The sequence below is a fragment of the Populus euphratica genome, unplaced genomic scaffold (assembly GCF_000495115.2).
Source record: "Populus euphratica unplaced genomic scaffold, PopEup_1.0 scaffold2526.1, whole genome shotgun sequence".
Taxonomy (NCBI): domain Eukaryota; kingdom Viridiplantae; phylum Streptophyta; class Magnoliopsida; order Malpighiales; family Salicaceae; genus Populus; species Populus euphratica.
Genome location: NW_011502407.1, coordinates 1 through 20972, shown reverse-complemented (window position 1 = coordinate 20972; position 20972 = coordinate 1). Strand labels below are relative to the sequence as shown.

The 20972-nt window shown below is 38.2% G+C and overlaps 3 protein-coding genes across 3 annotated transcripts; all 3 read left to right on the top strand.

Moving 5' to 3' along the window:
- Positions 1 to 6: 6 nt before the first annotated feature.
- LOC105119151 (zinc finger CCCH domain-containing protein 44-like) lies at positions 7 to 9281 on the top strand. Its single transcript, XM_011017259.1, has 10 exons — positions 7 to 531; positions 779 to 858; positions 1919 to 2106; positions 2472 to 3435; positions 3565 to 3692; positions 5067 to 5126; positions 5210 to 5260; positions 5414 to 5484; positions 6150 to 6304; positions 6404 to 9281. The coding sequence occupies exons 1-10, from the start codon at positions 110 to 112 to the stop codon at positions 9106 to 9108; spliced, it is 4824 nt and encodes a 1607-aa protein (XP_011015561.1). The 5' UTR covers positions 7 to 109; the 3' UTR covers positions 9109 to 9281.
- A 767-nt stretch (positions 9282 to 10048) lies between these two features.
- On the top strand, positions 10049 to 15566 carry LOC105119150 (transmembrane and coiled-coil domain-containing protein 4-like). Its single transcript, XM_011017258.1, has 15 exons — positions 10049 to 10481; positions 10572 to 10653; positions 11158 to 11661; positions 12315 to 12480; positions 12592 to 12744; positions 12850 to 12947; positions 13055 to 13146; positions 13617 to 13687; positions 13797 to 13932; positions 14142 to 14201; positions 14372 to 14454; positions 14535 to 14611; positions 14726 to 14796; positions 14905 to 14962; positions 15054 to 15566. Exons 1-15 carry the CDS (start codon positions 10219 to 10221, stop codon positions 15183 to 15185), a joined length of 2046 nt encoding a protein of 681 aa, XP_011015560.1. The 5' UTR covers positions 10049 to 10218; the 3' UTR covers positions 15186 to 15566.
- A 1076-nt stretch (positions 15567 to 16642) lies between these two features.
- LOC105119149 (uncharacterized) lies at positions 16643 to 20925 on the top strand. Its single transcript, XM_011017256.1, has 5 exons — positions 16643 to 17059; positions 18533 to 18696; positions 19076 to 19145; positions 20302 to 20398; positions 20469 to 20925. Exons 1-5 carry the CDS (start codon positions 16810 to 16812, stop codon positions 20587 to 20589), a joined length of 702 nt encoding a protein of 233 aa, XP_011015558.1. The 5' UTR covers positions 16643 to 16809; the 3' UTR covers positions 20590 to 20925.
- Positions 20926 to 20972: the final 47 nt, after the last annotated feature.

Below are 20972 nucleotides of genomic sequence, written 5' to 3'. Positions count from 1 at the left end.
GAAAATCCCAAAATCAAAACCTAGGGTTTCCATCTTTTCACCACTGACCAACACAACCATCAATCTCTCTCTCTCTCTCTCTAGATTTTCTATTGAATTGATTCTCCACATGCGCCAGCAGCAAGAAGACTATAGACCTTCTGTTCCAGATGCGACCGAAGAAGAAGCGCCGCTAGCTTTTGACAATTCGGTACCAACTTCCGATCCCATGAGCACCGATCAATGCCAAACGATTCCAGAAATGGAGGATTCTCAGCTCGTTGGAGCTACAGTCTCGATGGTTACTGCTGACGTGGACTCGTCTAGGAGAGAATCAGTACATATCGTGCCTGCTGTAGAGGTTAGTAATCATGTCAGAATTGCTGAAAACAGTACGGGAAAGCGAAAGCGCGGCCGCCCGCCTAGAACTCAAGGAAAATTAGGGCCACCACAAGCTCCTCCTGCTTCGTCTTCACAGAGGAAGAAGAGAGATGAAGAAGATGTTTGTTTTATTTGTTTTGATGGTGGCAGTCTTGTTCTTTGTGATCGCCGGTGAGCTTGACAATTTTGATTTTTTTTTCCTTTTTGGTTTTATACAAAATTTGAACTTGAAGTTTTAGTCGAGAAAGGACAAAAAAGTTTGGTTTTGATCTAATGTGTTACGTTTTGTTTTGATTTGGGTGATAAAAATAGAAAGTTTTCGAGGTTTGGGACTAAATGGTGGTTTAGGGTTTTTAATATTTGTGCGGGTTTGGTTCAGTGATTGGCTTGGTTTTACTTGTTTTTGGTTTATACGTAGGGGTTGTCCGAAGGCATACCATCCAGCTTGTATCAAAAGGGACGAGGCATTCTTTCGATCAAAGGCTAAATGGAATTGCGGTATGTTTTAGCAAACGTAGTGAGTTTGTTCTGAATTCATGTCTCTTGTTTTTGAAAGTTTGTTCTTGTGTTAACTCACGTTGCATTAATTTATGGAATTCAATATTATCGAAGTGCAAAGTATGGGGCAGTGTGTGTGGGGGGCTAATCCCCTTTCAGTTAAGGCGGTTTTCTAAGTTTTTGATGTGGTAAGCTTGCTTGCAAGCAAGGTTCTACAATGAAATAACTCTTTTTTTTTAATTGAATCAGCTATCTTAGGTTAGTAAACTTGTTTGGTTTAACCTTTTTTTGGTAAGAAAGTAGTCCTGCCATGAAATTCATACCCTCTTCAAGTAAAGCCATTGCACCAGCCAGTTCACCTTGTAGACAGAGGAGATATAGAAAGTGTGCTGCACGCTATTTAGTGGGATGTGATTTTAGTTCTAGACGTGTACTTAATTTTGCATGTGCATGTGATGGGTGGGTTTTTATTGGCAGGAATGGTGTTTTAGTTTACAAGCAAGAATTTAGGTTTGCCTACACATGCAAAATTATTATCGTAGTTTTAATGTCTGCAGTAACGGCACTATCCAACCCAGCCTCGATGTTTGAAGCCCAAGTTGCTAAAACTGTTAGTTAATGAATGGGCATGTTGATTGGCTCATTGTAGTTGTATATAGTAAGAAATGTGTCAGTAATCATGGTCTGTCTTCCATATTTTTATCAGATTCATATTTTTTCTAAAGTAGTCTTGGTTCATAAACGTGCCAATTGATGCCTTATTTACTTAATATCTGGCTGAATTCTTGTTTTTTCTATAGTAGAAATGGTTAATAAGTGTGTCAATCAATGCCTCATTCAACTCCATATGCAATTGGATCCTCGTGTCTCTAGATCAGTTATGGTTAATGAACGTGCCAGGCATTGTCATATACATAATATATTCACTTGTCTGTCTATAGTGGTCATGATTGCAGTCCATCTTTGACAAAATTACCATTTCTGTTTCCTCTGTTAACCTAGTTCCTGCAATATTGAGCCTTATCAGTTATCTCATGCTTTTGTTATGGCATATTTTCAGGGTGGCATATCTGTAGCAGTTGTCAGAAGGCTTCTCATTATATGTGCTATACGTGTCCATACTCTTTGTGCAAAGGTTGTACAAAAGATGCTGATTATTTGTGTGTAAGAGGGAATAAAGGATTTTGTGGTACATGCATGAGAACTATAATGCTGATTGAAAATATGGCAACAGCGAATCAGGAGAAGGTATGCTAATTGTTAGATACTACATCTTATTCTAGTTTAACTAGCTTTCTTGGCTGAATTACATCGTGAAAGAGCATTGATGATAAGATTATTGGACTCTCCAGTGTCTTTTGGCACCTCGCTTTCCTTTGTTTTGGGTCGATACCGTTTCCTTTGTGTAGCTTTTATATTGTCTATGGCTTCAGTTCAGGTTTACATTCTGCTGCAAAGCTGTCAATGAAATCTCTTAATTCACTTCTGTGCTGTTAAAGTTTGGTTGTCGATGCCTCTGGGGCAGGGAGAGACATGTGTCATTAGCTTATAGTTTTTCCTTTTCTGTTTGATTCTGTCAATTTCAGATATTTTCTCTTGTGTAACCTGTGCAGGTTCAAGTGGATTTTGATGACACAACTAGCTGGGAGTATCTCTTCAAGGTCTACTGGATTTACTTGAAAGCAAAGCTATCTTTAACAATAGACGAGCTAACTAAAGCTAAAAATCCTTGGAAAGGAGATGACCTAACCAAAGTTAAAAGTGCTTGGAAAGGAGCTGGTGTGATGGCTCCTAAGCAGGAGCCTTCAGGTGAATTTTGTCATAGCAATGATAATAATGGCTCCTTTTCAGACAGCTTCTGTGGAAACCTGGAAATACATGCTAAGAGAAGAAAAATGGAGGACCAACGAAAATTGCACATCGAGGAGCACTCTCTTGTTATGGAAAAATCACGCATTGACCAACTTACACAGCTCCCTGACAGCACGTTGTGGGCAACAAAGGAGCTCTTGGATTTTGTTTCACACATGAAAAATGGGGATATGTCTGCTCTATCACAGTTTGATGTTCAGAGTCTTCTGCTAGAATACATAAAAAGAAACGATCTTCGTGATCCTCACCAGAAAAGTCATATTTTTTGTGATTCAAGGCTTATAAAGCTCTTTGGAAAAGAACATGTGGGTCATTTTGAAATGCTGAAGCTTCTTGAATATCACTTTCTTGTAAAAGAAAAATCTCCAGTGGATGAAACCACTTTAATGGGAGTTTCTAATGCTGGTGGTGGCCAGGTTGAGGCGGCTGGAAATAGTGACAGTCAGTTGGTGACAGGTAGTGATCGAAGGCGTAAAACACGTAAAAAAATGGATGATAGAGGACCACAGATTAATGGTAATCCAGAGGACTATGCAGCAATTGATGTTCACAATATTAGGTTGCTCTACTTAAAGCGTAGTTTGATGGAGAACTTAATGGATGATGCCGGAAAGTTTCATGAAAAGGTTGTTGGCTCATTTGTGCGAATCAGGATTTCTGGTGGCGATCAAAAACAAGATATGTATAGGCTTGTCCAAGTTGTAGGTATTATTCACATCACTAGTGCCCCAAATTATATATCAAGAGTAGGAAAAAGAAACGCCTCAGTGTTTTCTTCCAACACTATATTATATGTTTAACAGATCAGCAAGTTACTATTGATTTCTTCTGCAGGTATTGGCAAGGCCGCTGCATCATATAAAGTTGGCACAAAAACAACTGATGACATGCTTGAAATATTAAATTTAGATAAGAAAGAGGTCATTTCAATTGATGGGATTTCAAACCAGGACTTCTCAGAGGTGACCAAGACACCATCCTAAATACATGTTTCCTTTCCTTTGTCCAAATATTCATTTTCCTTTTTTTTAATTTTTACAGTTTGTAGAAACTTTCTTAACCATTTCAAGTTTTTTTCTTGATATGTTATGCTTGATGATGAGATTGTTATAATGAATTTTATGGATGATACAATTCTAAGTTTGACACCAGAATTTTGAATTTACATAACTAAGGATCTAATTCTTCAGTGTTATTTCAACATATTAGAAACGGGTATTTTTGGAAACATGGCACAGATGCCTGGGGGCATAACAAATTGTGGGAGGACGGTTGGTGCAGAAAAGCTTATTAAGTTGTGTTTAGGGCTGTGAACAGTAAAGTGGATTGCTGTAGGTGTGTGTGGAGTTTTTGATAGTCAATGCTGTAGAATTGGCTGATTATGAACGCGGGGATTGTTAAGAGGTCAGTGATGATTAGTTAAAGGCTAGAATAATGAAGTTTAATTGCTGGAATTTGCGAGTAAGGTGCAAGGAAGGGTTTCTAGGAATCACATCTGGGAGGAGGGAAGACTAAGCATCTGATCTAGAGTAGAAGTTACAAATGTAATCATAAAACTTTTTAGGTTTCTCTAAAATCTTGATTTGAATAATGGAAAGACTACTTAAGACTTATCTTTGTAGTGTTCCTAATCCTATTAAAACTTAGTACTCCTAGCAAGAAAGCATAATTAAATTTTACTTAGAATAGGAAAAACCCCATCAAACTCAATTATTTTAGGACTACTAAGATAAGAAATATAAAATGAAACCCAAATTTATAAATTTTCAGCTAACTTGGAAATTTGGAATATCCCTGAAGATTTTAGAATACAGAAATGCTCCTAAATTCTAGAACTGAATAAAATACATAAGAACCAATCATTTTCTGGTCGTTGCATTCATTTGTTCTTCAAGCATGGACAGATATGTCAAGGCCTAGCTTCATGCTTGTGTTGCCTGGGTTATCTTGTGATCTGTGAAGAATGGTTCTTTCTGATCTTCACCTGTCATGAATGGTGCATCATTTACATTCCTCTTTTGATTTTCAATGACATGGTAAATGCCAGTTTAATCAGACAAGATATTTGTTTCGGTTGATAAAGTGTTTTTTTGGAACTGAGTTGTGGAAACCGTGGTCTGAAACAATAATTGTGTGCTTTTATTGTTCATATAAATCTAAAAGTTTGATTAGAAAAGGTACCCAAACATGCTTTTTAATTTTTGGACCTGCTTTTGTTGACTTTACCACAGACACAGCTACAGCCAATTAAAGGTATCAGGTGAAGGTTTAGCAATTTGAACCAAAGGAAATGTACAAGTTTTCCTTCATTTTTGACGTGTTAACTATGTTTCCAGGGTGAATGCAAACGTTTGCGGCAGAGTATAAAATGTGGGCTTATCAAACGACTAACGGTGGTGAGTGTTTCTGTCATTTTCACTTCTATATCTCAGCTTAAGCATATGTGCCCCTTTGTCACAAACTACTCTATTGGTTATAGGGTGAGATACAGAAGAGAGCAATGGCGATCCAGGATGCCAAAGTTAGGGATGTAAGTATTATCCTGATAGTCGTGCGTATAAATATAACGCAGATTTCATTTTTTGTTTAGTGTCATATGGTTTTACGTTGTTTTTCTTGCTACTGCAAGTGTAATTACTGATCCTGATCATCTCTTGTATATGGCTGTACTCTTTTGACCCAGCGTTTGGAAGAAGAGATATTAAGGCTTAATCATCTTCGTGACCGAGCAAGTGAAAAAGGACATGGGAAAGAATATCCTTTGCTGTATGAAACTCTGGTTCCTTTCGGGGTTCTAGTTTTTACCATGCTTGCTCATCTTATTAGCTGGTTTTCATCAACCATATTCTGTCTCAATGCTAATGCTACATATGAAAATACACTTGAGCAAAATCTTTTGCTCGTATTTCATGGATGATGAGAATATTGCAACTAGGTGTGAGGGTGATGAGCACCATTAGTGGGTATGTACGTGATGCCAAGATGGACAACAAAGGACCAGTCACATTTTCCTGAAAATTCAACGGGCTTATTCTTTACTCTTTTTTTTTGGGAAGATCATCTATCTCAACATTTCAGATGTTGCTAGTCTTGTTCATGAAGTTTGCTGCTTGGCCTGGTTGTTTGATATGATTTTCCCTGAATACTTAGTTTGATTGTTAGAGGTTCTTAGGGAGAAATAGAATTTCTACTGTTGTTGGTGCTGCATTAATTTTAACCAAAGCCTTCCCCACTTATTGCCCCTTTTCTTTTCTACTGTCTCCTTGGTGATTGAACAGAGAACTGGATAGCATATTCAACATTAGCAACTTAAGAGTGTTGTAGAAGGTTTCAATTGATTGCCAGTGCACCATTTTCTAGATATTTCATATATATAATAGAACTTAATTAAGCATTGCTGTTCCTTGACTATGTTGCACGCTTAGAGAATGCGTGGAGAAATTAGAGCTTCTCAAGTCACCTGAAGAACGTCAGCGCAGGCTGCTTGAGATTCCCGATGTACATGCTGATCCAAATATGAATCCAAGTTATGATTCTGAAGAAGATTCTGGAGAATCACACAAAAAGAAACAAGGTTCCTAGCTATGATTTTGAACAATTTGTGATCAGTAGTTATGCTTGAAGTGGTCTGTAGAAAGTTTAGTTGGTGATAACTTTAGTGGCATATATGCAGGTGACCATGCAAGACCAAGAAATTCTAGCGCTGCTAGAAATGGGGCAGTACTCAACTCTTCAATGGGAGGAGGGGATGTCTTGAGTGATAGAGGAAACATGGGACAGAATTTAGCTACTGCTTCTGAGCAGGGTAGAGATACGTACACAACATCTTATGTGGATAGAGATGGTACTAATGTGGTTCATGTGAGAGTGAGTGAGTCAATGCAGACCCAGGGAGGAGAACAAGTGCCAAATAGTCAGAATGCGCCAAAGAACTGGGTAGCTTCTACCGGTTCAATGACTGATGATTGGAAAAGTCAATCAATTGTACAATGTGGATCGTATTCCGGGGTTGTATCACCGAATTTACCACCACCACTTTCTATAGGAAGAGAGCAATTGGTTGATGATATGGAGATGGACAAACTGTGGCACTATCAGGATCCAACTGGAAAAACTCAAGGGCCATTTGCTATGGCCGATCTGCGTAAATGGAGTACAAGGGGGCTTTTCCCTCGAGGTTTGAGAGTGTGGAAGATAAATGAGAAGCCTGATGACTCTATTCCTTTGACGGATGCATTGTTTGGGCGATTCCATAAAGGGCCTGCATTGCCTGACAACAGCTACTTGTTGGCTCAAGAAGCAATAGTTGCTTCTGATAAAGATAAAAGGCATGAATTTGATATGCATCAAAGTACTGATGCCTCTCTGGTAGACAAGAAAAATATGGATCACTGGAAGTCGGTGCAAAACAATGCAAGTGTCAATTGCAATGATAATGATGCACTTCTAAAAAGCAATGCACTGAGCATCCATTCTTCAAGTTGGACTACAGGTGCGGATGCCATCATTCCTAACAATGGACCGGCTCAACTTGCTCTACAACTCTTGGAATTGTCCAAGGGCTGCAAGTCTTGGTCTGATCAATCCCAGATATGCAGTTCACTTTCCTCACTTCCAACTTCTGGAAAGATTGGTGAAATTCCACTACCTCAGGCAAAGGAAGAACATGAAGATGAAAAACGGAGTTATGATCCGAGTTATGTAAATGGGAATTCACTCAAGACACCTGAAGGTAAAAATAACATTGGCAAAAGTGAGGATAAACAGGCTGATAGTGAGAGTTATTCAAACCAATCTTCTGGACAGAACTGGAGACCACCCATTAAAAGTTCAAGTGGATGGGATTCCAAGCCGGCTTTTGTTTCTGGGGATAAGTCTGTTGAAACATCTCAGAAGAATGAGGAAATTGATTTCTTTGATTTGCCCAGTCCAACACCAAAGCAGCACCTCAAGGACTTGAAAGGTCATACTGCTGAAAACAAACACTCCATTTCTTCGAAGCTTCCTGTTCTGGATTCAGGATGTAGCTGGAGTACTGCTTCCAGTTTAGTGGTTGGTGGAGCAACGCTAGCTCGAGTAGCTGGTGAATGGGGTGGCTATTCCCCTGCTCCTGTCAAACCTGTTGAGGAATGGGACTCCAACCATGTGTCTGCCTCTTCACTGAAACCTACAGATGGGGGCAGTGATCATGCTTCTACACAGACTCCAGATAGTGGCCCATTGACACACTCTCCCTCCACTCACCCAGTGATTGATGCATCTGATTGGCAACCCATCATTCCTGAACCTACTGAGTTCTGCTCTTTAGTTGATGAATCTGTTTCAGACCTGTTGGCAGAAGTTGAAGCAATGGAGTCTCTTGGTGGTTTGCCTTCTCCTACTTCAAAACTGCAGTCTGCTGAGGAATTGACCCGAGGTTATGATGATGATTGCTTCAGTCCTGTTGATGAGTTTAACCCAGCACCTGATCCAGGCAAAAGTGATGCATTCAGTTCGACTGCTGATATACAAATACCTTCTCACTTGACTGTAGTGAGCGAAGCACTGGTGCCATGTCACATGCCTTCTGAGCCCACTGTCATGGATAAACAACTTGCTGTATCTCCAATGCCTTCTCAGTTGACTGCAGTCAATGAATCACTTGGGATATCTTGCACGCCTTCTCAGTCCACTATCACGGACGAACCACTAGAGAGATCCCAAAAGCCTTCTCAGTCAACTTTGATAGATGAGCCACTTGGTTTATCGCAGATTGATGTTCCAAACCCTCAAAAGAGCTTCAGTGAACATTCTTCCACAAGTCCTGAAGTGGAAGGTAATACTAAGCCCAATGATGTTCCAGTTAACGAATGGGAAAAAGGTTCAGAAATACAGCCTCTTGCGCCATTAGCTGGTAACCAGGGAGAATCAGGTGCAGACATCCAATCCACAACTCCATCCACGGCCAGTCAATTGGAAGCAGGTTCCAATGCTCAACAACCCACACCATCCCACGAAGATGCTGGTCAGGGAACCACAAAGGAAAGGGAAGCACAAGGAAACACGAACATGGTTTGGGGAAACGGTCATGGCACAGGTCAGCAACATGCTAGGACGAATGGAGCCAATTCTGCAGGGAACCCAGGCGGTTGGGGAAGCCAACCAAGGTATGGCGGGGACAGATTTTCTGGTCCAAGAGACCACCGTAACAATTTTCAAGGCAGAGATAGAGATTCTGGTTTTGGTAGGGATAGGTCATCATGGAACAAGCAGCCGTTACATGGTGGTGGAAATGGAGCTAGTACATATAGACCTCCGCCCAAAGGGCAGCGAGTATGTAAATTTTACGAAAGCGGATACTGCAAGAAGGGGGCATCATGTAGTTTTTGGCACCCATGATATTTAGGTTCCACTTTTCCATAGGAAAATTGTGTGCATTTAATTCTGTAATCATTATTTGTATCAGCAATTCTGCCCCCTTGTCAATGTTCTAATTTAACTCGTGTATTGAGGTGGCATGAATACATATATATTCTTTGGATAGTCCAGCACAGAGCTGCTTGTTCAACGAACTCAAAAGATTTCCCATTTCCATAATTTTACCATGGGTATTGCTGGAGCTCTACTCACGGAAGAGGGTTTTCTTTGGCTCATGTATAAGGCAAATTTGCGGTGTGTAAGATCATTGACGACAAATGCACGTACAGGATCTTCAAGAGACTCAAGCCAGGTTTAGCATCCTTTCTAATCTAGTGTGGTGTTTCTCTGAATGTTGTTGCATTTTGAATCAATCCATTTATTCTGACCACAAAGCAATCGACTAGCCTTCATGGTCACTGGAGATGTAACCATCATTCAAGTCAATGGCTAGGTGAGAACCGATCGGAGTATACCTTACCGTTTAGAAAAGAATAAAATTTAAACAAGAATCTTGTGCAATGTACATCCTTGTAAGAAGAGAGAGGAACAATTAATATTTGTTTTTAAAGATTTAACACACACACACACACACACACACAACATCAATCCGACATCAACCCAGTGAGTCACATGGGTTGACTTACTGGTTAACAAATCAACCGAATCTTTTTTTTTTTAAATTATCAAAGCAATATTGTTTTAGAACAATTATAAGATCTGATTTTGACATGGTTTAAAACCTAAATCATAGGTCGCACTAAATTTAAGCCCTCGAATCTTCTGAAACCCACCAAGACAACAACGATTTGTAATGTTTTTTCTTTTATTTTTATAAAAACCGAAAAACAATGTCGTTATGGTAAAAAACAGCTTCTTACGCTGACCCGGCTTGGGTTCGCTAGTCACCTGTGACTAAAGTATAAATAACAGAATCAGCGATCCGTGTTTGGATACGTAAGCTTCAACTTCAACACGAAAAGAGGAAGGGAAGACCGTTTCAAATTATCACCGTTTTAAACCATCACTGATCGCTCAAAAAATGCTTTCTGCGACGATACGGATCCTTTAAAACGACAACAAAATCCAGTCATGTCAACCACAAGCTCAACCACGGCGACGTCGTTTTTATCAGCGACGCAGAGATACGCAGCCGGAGCATTATTTGCAATCGCTCTTCACCAAGCACAGATCCATCAAACCCGTCCGCTTGGCTTATCCCACGATGATTCGGAACAAGAGGAACGAACCAGTTGCAGCAGTAGTCATAGTAATGGCAGCAGCAGTGATTCAGTTTCTGAAGCCCCTGACCTTTGGATCCACGAAAATTCGGGCCTCCTCCGACCCGTATTCAGGTACAATTCTTCTGTTATTGATGAAATTGTGACCTTTTTTTAAAAAAATTTAAATCAGAATTGATTTTTTCCTCTTTTAACGTGGATTAGGTTTTTAGAGGTTGAGTCAGTAGCATGGACTGGACTTGAAGAGACAGCTGGTGGTTCTCCTGCTAAGCATCATGTTGGAGCTGTATGTCATTTTTCTTTATTTTTTCCTTTTTTTGTAAGCTAATTATTCATGTGTTTGATTTTGATAGAAATCAGGAAAATTTTACCATTCTTTACCTTGGTTGCTTATTTAACATGTAAAGCTCATGAGTTGTTACTTCATTGAAATGTTGTTTTCCCGGTTTCTGATTCGTAGGAAAATTGAAAAAAAAAAGAAGGAAAGATAGAGTGAGGAGAAATTGTGTTAACTTCACCATATTTTCTCTCACTTGCCTTTTTATTTCCTTTTTGAAAAGAAATGGAAAATCTGTGAAAATACTGTTACATTTTCCTGTCAGGTTTCGGCATTTGTGTTCCCATGTGGATTCTAAATGATGGATTCACAAATGCTGAAATTCGAATGACAAGATGTGTGTACAACAGGAGTAGAAAAATTCATATTTGACTTGGTGCTGGTGGATTTATGATGTTATCTGATTTGTTGTTACTATATTTGTAACTGCGTTGTGTTTTGATTATGTCTTAGTTCTTGAGGTTATTATCAGAAGAAAGTGGCAATGCGTCTTCTTCTTCTTCTCAGAGTTCGGATCAAGAAGTTGCTTTATCAAAGGCTGTTGATGTTATGGAAGAAACCATGGGAGCGAATCCTGTGTCTTCCCAGTCTAAGAAGGAGAAGCATAAGGAGTATGAGACTCAATGTCGTGAAAAGTTATCTGCTGGCAGTGAGGTGAAATCAACCTCTGAGGTGGAAAATGATCCACCAAAAACTGCAAAGGATGACCATTCTGCTGATGTTAGTGATGCACCTCGAGACTCTGGACATAATGATGATGAGGAACCCGTTGAAGAGGAGAAGATGCTAAGTAATCAGAGGAAAGTGACAGTGCTGTATGAAATTCTTTCAGCTTGTCTGGCTGATAGACGAGAAGAAAATAAAAAATGCACCCGAAAAAGAAATGGCTATGATGCTCGACATCGTGTGGCTCTGAGATTGCTAGCAACTTGGCTTGATATTAAGTGGACGAAAATGGTTTGTGCACTCCTTTGGTCATTCTTATTAGCAGCTTTCGTGGTTGTTCTTCCGTGTTTTTATAGCTAAACAGATTAAATTGTTCCATACACTAGATGGTTGGTGTGCTATCTCCCCTGCTTTCCATGGCTTTGTACTTGGGAAAATTCCAAGGGATTTTTTATTTAGCTTTTGTTTGGTATGAGGTGAAAAATCAGGAGGTAAAATGTTAAGGTGTTAGTAAGATTTAATGATAAAGTATTAAGGGTGTAAAATATGTGAAGGGTGTTATTAGGAATACAAAGGTTTGTGGGTATTGGAGGTGCCACCAGTAGTGAAACCAAATTTCAAATTAAATGTGATTATAAATAAAATTAAGATTTTATACATTTATGGTTTCCAAATGCAAGGTGTATGCAAAAGAGAAAAAGTATGGGTGAAAAAGCATGAAAGACATACAAATTTTTCCCTTGAAACAACCCTGTCCCCACCCCCCAAAACCCCAAATGGGGTTAGATGTTAAACCCCTTGACACTCCCCTCTCCTAGTTTACGCATCACAATCAAGGATGGGAGTTGTAATCCTCATAACAAACACAACCTAGTGAATTTAATAAGTCTTGTAGTAATTTATATCTTATGTGTTGGTGGGGTTAAAAAATATTTTCTTTGCAGGAAGCCATTGAGTTGATGGTTGCGTGCTCTGCCATGGCTGTAGCAAAAGAGGAAGCATCCAAGGAAGAAACCAAATCGCCTAAAAGCAAATGGGCTAAATGGAAGCGTGGTGGCATCATTGGTGCGGCTGCAATAACTGGAGGAACCTTATTGGCCATTACTGGTGGTATGAAACTCTAGTCGTGTTTCCTTTCTTGGGATTAATTTTATCAGATATTGAAATTGAAATGAGAATGTTATCGCTCTGGTTTTTTACTTTGTAATTCACATTTTACAGGATTAGCTGCCCCTGCAATTGCTGCAGGATTTGGTGCTCTAGCTCCAACATTGGGCACTATTATTCCTGTAATTGGAGCCAGCGGATTTGCAGCTGCTGCAAGTGCTGCAGGAACTGTTGCCGGCTCTGTTGCTGTTGCTGCATCATTTGGAGGTGAACACCCCTTCAGGTTCAAAAGGAACCTGCCCTAAAGTTTTATATGATTGCTTGGTAATGGATAATTCATTTGTCTTCCTTTTGATGTCTTTGTTCAATCAGCTGCTGGAGCTGGACTTGCGGGGACCAAGATGGCTAGGAGAACCGGAAGTGTTGATGAATTTGAATTCAAAGCTATAGGAGATAACCATAACCAAGGCGTAAGTTTATACTTCATCTGTTTTTCTCACTTAGCTCACCCTCTCTGTAGGCTTTCTTCATAATGTACAAGGCCAACCTTATATTTCTATTTGAAATTTTCCATCAGCGACTAGCAGTTGGGATTATGGTCTCAGGATGCGTGTTTGATGAGGAAGATTTTATAAAGCCCTGGGAAGGACAAAATGACAACTTGGAGAGGTAAGAAATCTGTATGCTCCAAGTTTCTCTTTGTTGCACCTCTTCTCTGTCTGAATCTATCATTGTTTGATTCTTTTATAAATTAAATAGCAAATGCTCATGTACTTAAGTTGCAATTCTTGTTACTTTCTAGGATGTATCTTCAAAAAATGATTCTTTAGAAAAATCTGAATCAGAACAATGCTTTTTATTCGTGTACCATATATCCAAAGTAATTATTCGTTGCTATAATGACTTTGTCAATATTGCAATTTCCCTTCTGTTTGTTCTGCTTTTATTGACTGGAGTTTTGCAAAATCTTCATTGAACATGCATCCAAAACATTTTCTTACATTTTCCTCTGTTTGCTATGATCTGATCTTATGTTGAATGTTTTTTGTAATTTTTGTTCCAAAACAAAACCAAATTTCTCCTGTTTTCATTCTAAAAATGGATCACAAGTCACATCTCTTGACTAATGATTTTTTTAGGTATGCGCTGCACTGGGAATCTAAGAATCTAATTGCAGTGAGCACTGCCATTCAGGACTGGCTTACTTCAAGTAATTGGTTTGCCCCTGTTGGGAGCCCTTTGTTTTTCAAACTAGTATTTATATCTAATGTAATGATTACAGTTTTGTCTGCTGTTGACATTGGTGATGCCTGCTGTAGGAATTGCAATGGAGTTTATGAGGCAAGGTGCAATGCTGACCGTGTTAAGCACACTTTTGGTAGCATTGGCCTGGCCAGCAACATTACTTGCCGCTACTGATTTTATAGACAGCAAATGGACAATTGCTATTGACAGGTCAGCTTTCCTTCATTAACTGTAGTCGAGATACTTTGATGAAAATGGAAAAACAACACCTTTACGTTGCATCAACTCTCTTTATCACAAATCTGACTCCTTAATTAAAGTCTTCAGGGGAAATTGGTAATTATTAATATAGAGTAACTGGCTTCCATAGAATCTTTCAATGTGATTTTTCAACTATTGAATTTTCTGCCATTTTCAAGGGCTGACAAAGCTGGGAAGTTGTTGGCAGAAGTGTTACTAAAAGGACTGCAAGGGAACAGGTAGGTGAAATTTGATTGAAACCATAGGCATCATTTTTAGTTAACGACGTTACCTGTAGTGTTGTATTCTCGATTAATTTCTATCTTGAAGTCCTTTCGTAGTTAACAGTGTCATCTCTAGTGATTTATTTTCTATTAATTCCTATCTTGGGCTTTACATGACCATTCAGGCCTGTAACCCTTGTGGGCTACTCACTCGGTGCACGTTTAATTTTCAAGTGTCTTGAGACCTTGGCCGAGACAGAGCATAGTGGTAAATATCACCTATCATTTTTAAAGCGAGTTTTTTGGAATTTTTGACTGATCTTCAATGCGGTCCTTCTGAACTGACAGCTGAAGTTGTAGAAAGAGTCGTTCTTCTTGGAGCACCCATCTCTATCAAGGATCAGAAGTGGGAAGCTGCAAGAAAGGTGAACTGAAGATATTTCCTTGAAAGCGTTTTCTCTGCTGTTCCTTGGTCAATATTTGTTCTAGCAACATGCTTTGCTGTCCAGGAAACTCTTCTTATATCGTACTTTTTGCAGATGGTGGCTGGAAGATTTGTGAATGCTTACTCCACCGGTGATTGGACCCTTGGAGTTGCTTTTCGTGCAAGGTATGCCTGTTGCGCTATGCTCATGTGCGGACATTACTTGATGCTTTTGATCTGCCTAGACAAATAATTATCCGACTTCGAAAACTAATATCTAGTTTTTACTAATAGCCTACTCACTCAAGGATTAGCTGGAATTCAACCTGTAGATGTTCCAGGGATTGAGAATGTAAGCTTCTATTTACTTTCCCTCCTCCTCTTCCATCACAATCTTGATTCTCGTTACAATCTTAGTTTATCCATGATGGAACATTTTGCAGGTAGACGTAACCGATCTTGTTGAGGGCCACTCTTCCTACCTATGGGCAACACAACAGATATTAGAACAGCTTGAACTGGATGCTTATTATCATGTTTTCAGGGGCCCTAATCTTCCTGAACACACAGACTGACTTTTCCTCTCGTGGAGCTAATGCTATGGCATCAAGCTCATTCACCCCATAGTTTCATGTCTTGATTTTTGTTATTCTTCCTATATATATATATGTATGTATGTATGTTACCACCCCGAAGAAACATTAAAATATGGGGTTGAATTTTTGTCAGATGATCAAAAGAAAAGCGGCCGTTCCTGGAAGAAAAGGGAAAAAAGAAGAAAGAAATACTGGACAAGGCTCTGTATTCACTAACATTACTGATGGCCCAGTTTACGTTAAGGTAGGGAGAGGCCCCAAGTTACCAATTCAAAGTGAACCAAACGTGGCGTGTATGTTTAATTGCTTTATTTGTATTGTAAATGCTTTCTATTTATAAAATCCTAACACTATTATTTTCTAAGCTAATTCATTATTTGGATGATAAAAGTTCTAGTAGGAGGAGTAGAGGTAAGTAAAAAAACCATAAAATTGATTAAATTGATAAAAATCAGAAAAAAATAACTAGAAGAGCTCAACTCTGAAAAAAATAATTAAATTGATTAAAATTTTTAAAAACTTGACCGGTTTGGTTTCTATTTTGTAAGTCTAAAACCAATAAAATCAAATGAAAACCTAAAAAATCTAGAAAAAAAACTAAATTAAACTAGAAAAATTGAGTCAACTAAAAAAATCAAGTTAAATTAAAAAAAATTGAGCTAAACAAACGATTGAACACAATTAAAAAATTTAAGTAAGATTGGTTTGAACTGGTTTTTCTTTAAAAAAAACTAACTAAACCAACCCTTTAAATCAGTTTTAATTTCTTTTTTAAATTTCCGTTTAATTACTTTCTTTTAATAAAAAATAAATCGAATTAAAAATCATCACCCTACACAGTACCACAGTACCATAGAACAGTTGCTTCTGCTATTAGTACCATTGCTCCAGCTCATGTCCACCACAAAGAAGGCACGCAAATTGTTATGCCGTATCTTATTACCGCACCGCAAACGTTAGTAAACAACTTCATCAAAAGAAAAAACAGTACCTTAATCCATTGTTATTAAACACAGCCCCCGCTCGAGCTAGGTTTTTAATAAAATAGAAGTGATCATTGATCTGTATGATTAAATTGACATAAAAGATCAATTTACTTGACAGATTAATTTAATCTAACTTTAATTTTTTAAACAATTATTTCATTTTAATTAATTTGAGTTAATTTATCTAACTCATAATCTAGATATTTAATTGAATCATAAACGTTTAATAATTTTTTTCTTAATGTAATGTTTGATAAAATAATAATAATAATACCTATCATTGTAAGAATCCATTTTTCCTTGGGATTGTGGTAAAACAAAAAAAAGAGAATCTTAAGACACCTAAATAACAAACTAGCTTATATAATTATAAAAACGACGTCACTCTAGATCGTTTAATTTCTATGACCATATCCACTTTCTTATTTCTTCCTCGTCTTGTAAATATCACGAATAGAGACACAAAACAAAGACCCTAAACGTTCATTCAATTACCAATGGTGCCATCTTCGTGCTGCAAATTTCGTTATGCATTAGCGTAATTCCGATAATAATGACCGACACACATCGCAAGGCGAACAAATAAGAGAGATGGGCGAACAAATAAGAGAGATGGCATGACAGAAACAGTAAAACACAAAGAAGAGAGAGAGGCGGCCCTAGGCGTAGGCATGGAGGGTAATAAAGTAGACGGAGAAGAGAAAAAGCGAGAAAACGAGAAACTAAAACAAATCCAAAATCAAGGTGGTGGTGGTGGTTCTAATTTGAAAGGGAAATCATGCAAAGGGTATCTTTATTATTCTTCAACTCTCAAATCTAACGTCACTAATCCTCGCTGTATTGGCATCCCCCGTACTCTCCGCCAAAGTTAGTCTCTCAATTCCAATTCCAATTTCCAATCTTTATTCAAGATTTTTTTGTGATTTATAGAGGGGAAGCGATGTTTAGGCCTGGATTTTTTTTGGTTCTTGAAAAGAATGAGAGAAAAGGGAAGGCGGGTTCTTTTTTGTAAGGCTAGATTTCAGGTTCAAAATTTGAGGGATGTAGTTTCTGTCTGTCCGTATCTCTGTACATTTGAAGAAATTAGGGGAAAGAAACTTGCCTTTTTTGCCAGTGATTATGGCATAAAGTTAAACAAAGAAAATGCTTTGCTTAGATTAGCTTCTTTCTTTTGAAAGATGTATGGTCTTTGTTACTTGAATGAATTAGGTTTAGGAATAGCAATGCACAATTTCTTGATTAGCTTGAGTGTAAAGATTGATCCAGTTGTAGGAAGGCAAATAACTAATATGATAGCTGTCCATTCAATTTGATAAATAGTGGCTGGAAACAGAGACACTGGAAATTGATCGTCGAAAAAGCGGTGTAGGAAAGAATATTGTTGCTGAGCTTATTTACTGGTTTTCATCAACCGTATTGAGCCTCGATACTACATTATTGCCAACATTTGTTTCACTAGGGATTTGGGAATAGGATCTCGATTCTGTTCCAAATGGAAACACGCTTTGATTTTATCTGAATTCATATCAACTTGTACTGCAGTTTTAATATTATTACTAAAGAAAGGGAGTGATTTATCCCATTTGCAATACAATTTCCTGTCCCTTGTGAAATCTTAATCCTTGTTTTTGGTTAAAACAAACAAAGTTGTTTAGGGATTCCCATTCAATTCCTGATCCAAAGTGACCAAATGTGGCCTCTATGCTTAATGCTTCAATTGTGGTGCATTGCTTTATCTGTCCTGTTTTATGTTCTGCACTCGTTATGAAATTCTGAGCGCTGGGAGAGGTAATTGTTTGGGGGATTTTCGAGAAAATAATTTCATGTTGATGGTTTCTAATCACATCTATACATGGCAGGAATTCCTACACTGCCATTGCCATTTATGTTGAAAACTGAGTGTTGTGTGGTTGTGATCTTTGTTTGACGCAACATAAAGTAACATGTTTTCTGGTTTGGATTTACAATGTAACTTCTGTTCTTGATTAGCCGAGTGTAAAATTTAATTCAGTTGTAGAAAGGCATGTAATGAACATGATGGGGGTCGGGTTATGCAAGAGACTATATGCTTAATGCATGGAATGTGGTGCATTGTTTTATATCTAGTGTAGATGGCCACTGTTTCTCAGTTGTTCACCATGACATACTGAGTGTTAGGAGATCTATTTGTTTCCAACTGCAACTGTGTATGGCAGGAATTCCTACACTGCCATTGCTAATTATGTAGTTTTTACTTTGTTGATTTCCGAGATGTTTGATAATTTCAGTAGTTATATGCATGTTGTTGCTGTTGATATTGTTGCCTTTTGATAAGTGCTGATATCTGAGTTGTATGGCCAGTCCCTAATTATGTTGGACAATCTGACATAGAAGCTTCAAAAGATGGAAGGATTCTTACAGATTTTTATTATGGTTGTGCTGGGTACTCTCTTTATTCTAATAAAGACCACTCAACTGATAAGCAAGTGGCAAAAAAAGAACTTCCAGTCTGTGTGGGTCTTGAGGTATACTCCCTCACTCTCTTTCTCTGTGTGTGTGCCTGTGCTTGATTTTGTTTAAATTATCAGTGGCTTATGCCTTTTAACTTTCATGTCTGTTATTGTTTTAATATAATTTTGAAGTGGTATAGCAGTTTTTATGATCATACTTCCCCAATAACTTAGTGCAAATAATTAGTAACTGCACTCTCGCAGTAACTTTCGTTATGATTACCATTACCTATTGTATATGGGTTTTTTCATTTGTGAACCTTTAATGTGACTTGCTCCTTTGGATTTGTCTGTCCAAGTGACAAGTTGTTTGAATGGGCAAAGAATAATAAAGCCGCTACCTCTCGTGTTTTATTCTTTCTTTTGGTGATCTGACTAACACAAGTTTTTTCAGCTTTTGGTGGATAGAAGAGTTGCTACTGCAGAAAGTGCTTCTGCTCCGGCTCATATCCACCATAAAGAAGGTAAGCAAATAGTTGTGGTTATGCTGCATGTTACTGCATGCTCATTTTAGGGAAGTCAAGTTCTCCAGGCACATTTCCTGACATGCAAATTGCAGGGTCTAACTGTTTGATTCTGTCCCAAGTTATTTCAGACATAGAAATCTGATTTTTCAGTTCTCGTGTAAGGTCAAAACAAGGGCTATTCTTGTCATTGTCTTCTTATTATATATTGAAGCAGATTGTTCCCACCATCATTGAAACTCTATCAGAGGATCCCATTCTCTCTTTATTGCATGAATCTTCATAGATGTTACATTCTGATAAAGTTATTTATTTTTGTTTTAATTTTTTTTAGACTACTTGTCTTTACAACAAGATATTGAAGCACAAAAATGCAACATGCTTCAGTAAGCTCTTGATCCCAACAATGAATAAGTTTCCACACTACTCATTGGCCTGGACCCTGCCAGTTGTCTTTGGTTTGGGATCAAGTCTTCATGGATGTTACATTCTGATAAAGTTATTTATTTTTGTTTTAATTTTTTTTAGACTACTTGTCTTTACAACAAGATATTGAAGCACGAAAATGCAACATGCTTCAGTAAGCTCTTGATCCCAACAATGAATAAGATTCCATACTACTCATTGGCCTGGACTCTGCCATTGGTCTTTGGTTTGGGATCAAGTCCTCATAGATGTTACATTCTGATAAAGTTACTTATTTTTGTTTTAATTTTTTTTAGACTACTTGTCTTTACAACAAGATATTGAAGCACGAAAATGCAACATGCTTCAGTAAGCTCTTGATCCCAACAATGAATAAGTTTCCATACTACTCATTGGCCTGGACCCTGCCATTGGTCTTTGGTTTGGGATCAAGATTTGTCAAATCCCAGTCTTGAACAGCAGTGCTTCATGCAAAATTGTCTAAGATTCTTCTTAGGAACCATTTTGGTGGAATTGTAATTGTATAAGGGCCTTTTTGATGGTAAACACGGACAATGAAAAATGAAAGAGAATCCTCCAAGCAAAATCCCAAATGGTCTCAACATTGGTGCATTCTTTGATATTTCCTAAAGACATCAATTACATTCTTGTAGTACAAGCATTTTCTGGAATGTTAAATCACTTCACTGTTCATATCTATCCCATAACTTTGGCAATTGTTTTCTTGAAGATGGTCGTGAATTGCCTCAGCCTCAGCCTACACGTGAATTGCCTCAACCCCGAGCACAGAAACCAGCGAGTTCCCCAGCAGATGACTTCTTCAGCAGGCAAGCAAACAGTGTTGATTGTTTGTGAAGAATGATTGTCAATATACTAATGACACTTACAAAACTGCAGGTATATGAGGAATTCAGGCCTGGTTGCATCAGGGGTGGCCAGGAACATGCGAAGAGTGGGGATTTACATAAAAGACAGTGTGGATGATATTTTGTACCCTTACAGAAGGCGACCAAAGTAGGTCATACACACTTGAATTGATGCATGGATGAGGAGAGTTGGCCTGGTGATGTAGAAACATGCTTTATCCTAACCTGTGCAGTCCGCTTTCTGATCAGCGCTCACTTCTACTCCTTTTAAAACCCCTCAGCACCCTTCCCTCGTATCAATAAAACAGTGTTGCAGGTAGTCGATGAAGATGCTGTTATCCATTCACCTGGACACGATTTTTATAGTTAATGTCATCTATTGTATTTAAAGCCCGGGCTGGGGTGGGTGAGGGTCACAAAAAGCTCTTTTTGTGTGATACAGTGAGCTGATCTTAAAATTCTTGGTGATAATGTTGTTCATTTCCTAATGACTCTACTACACGTTTCTATGCCTGTAATTTAAAAAACAAATGGT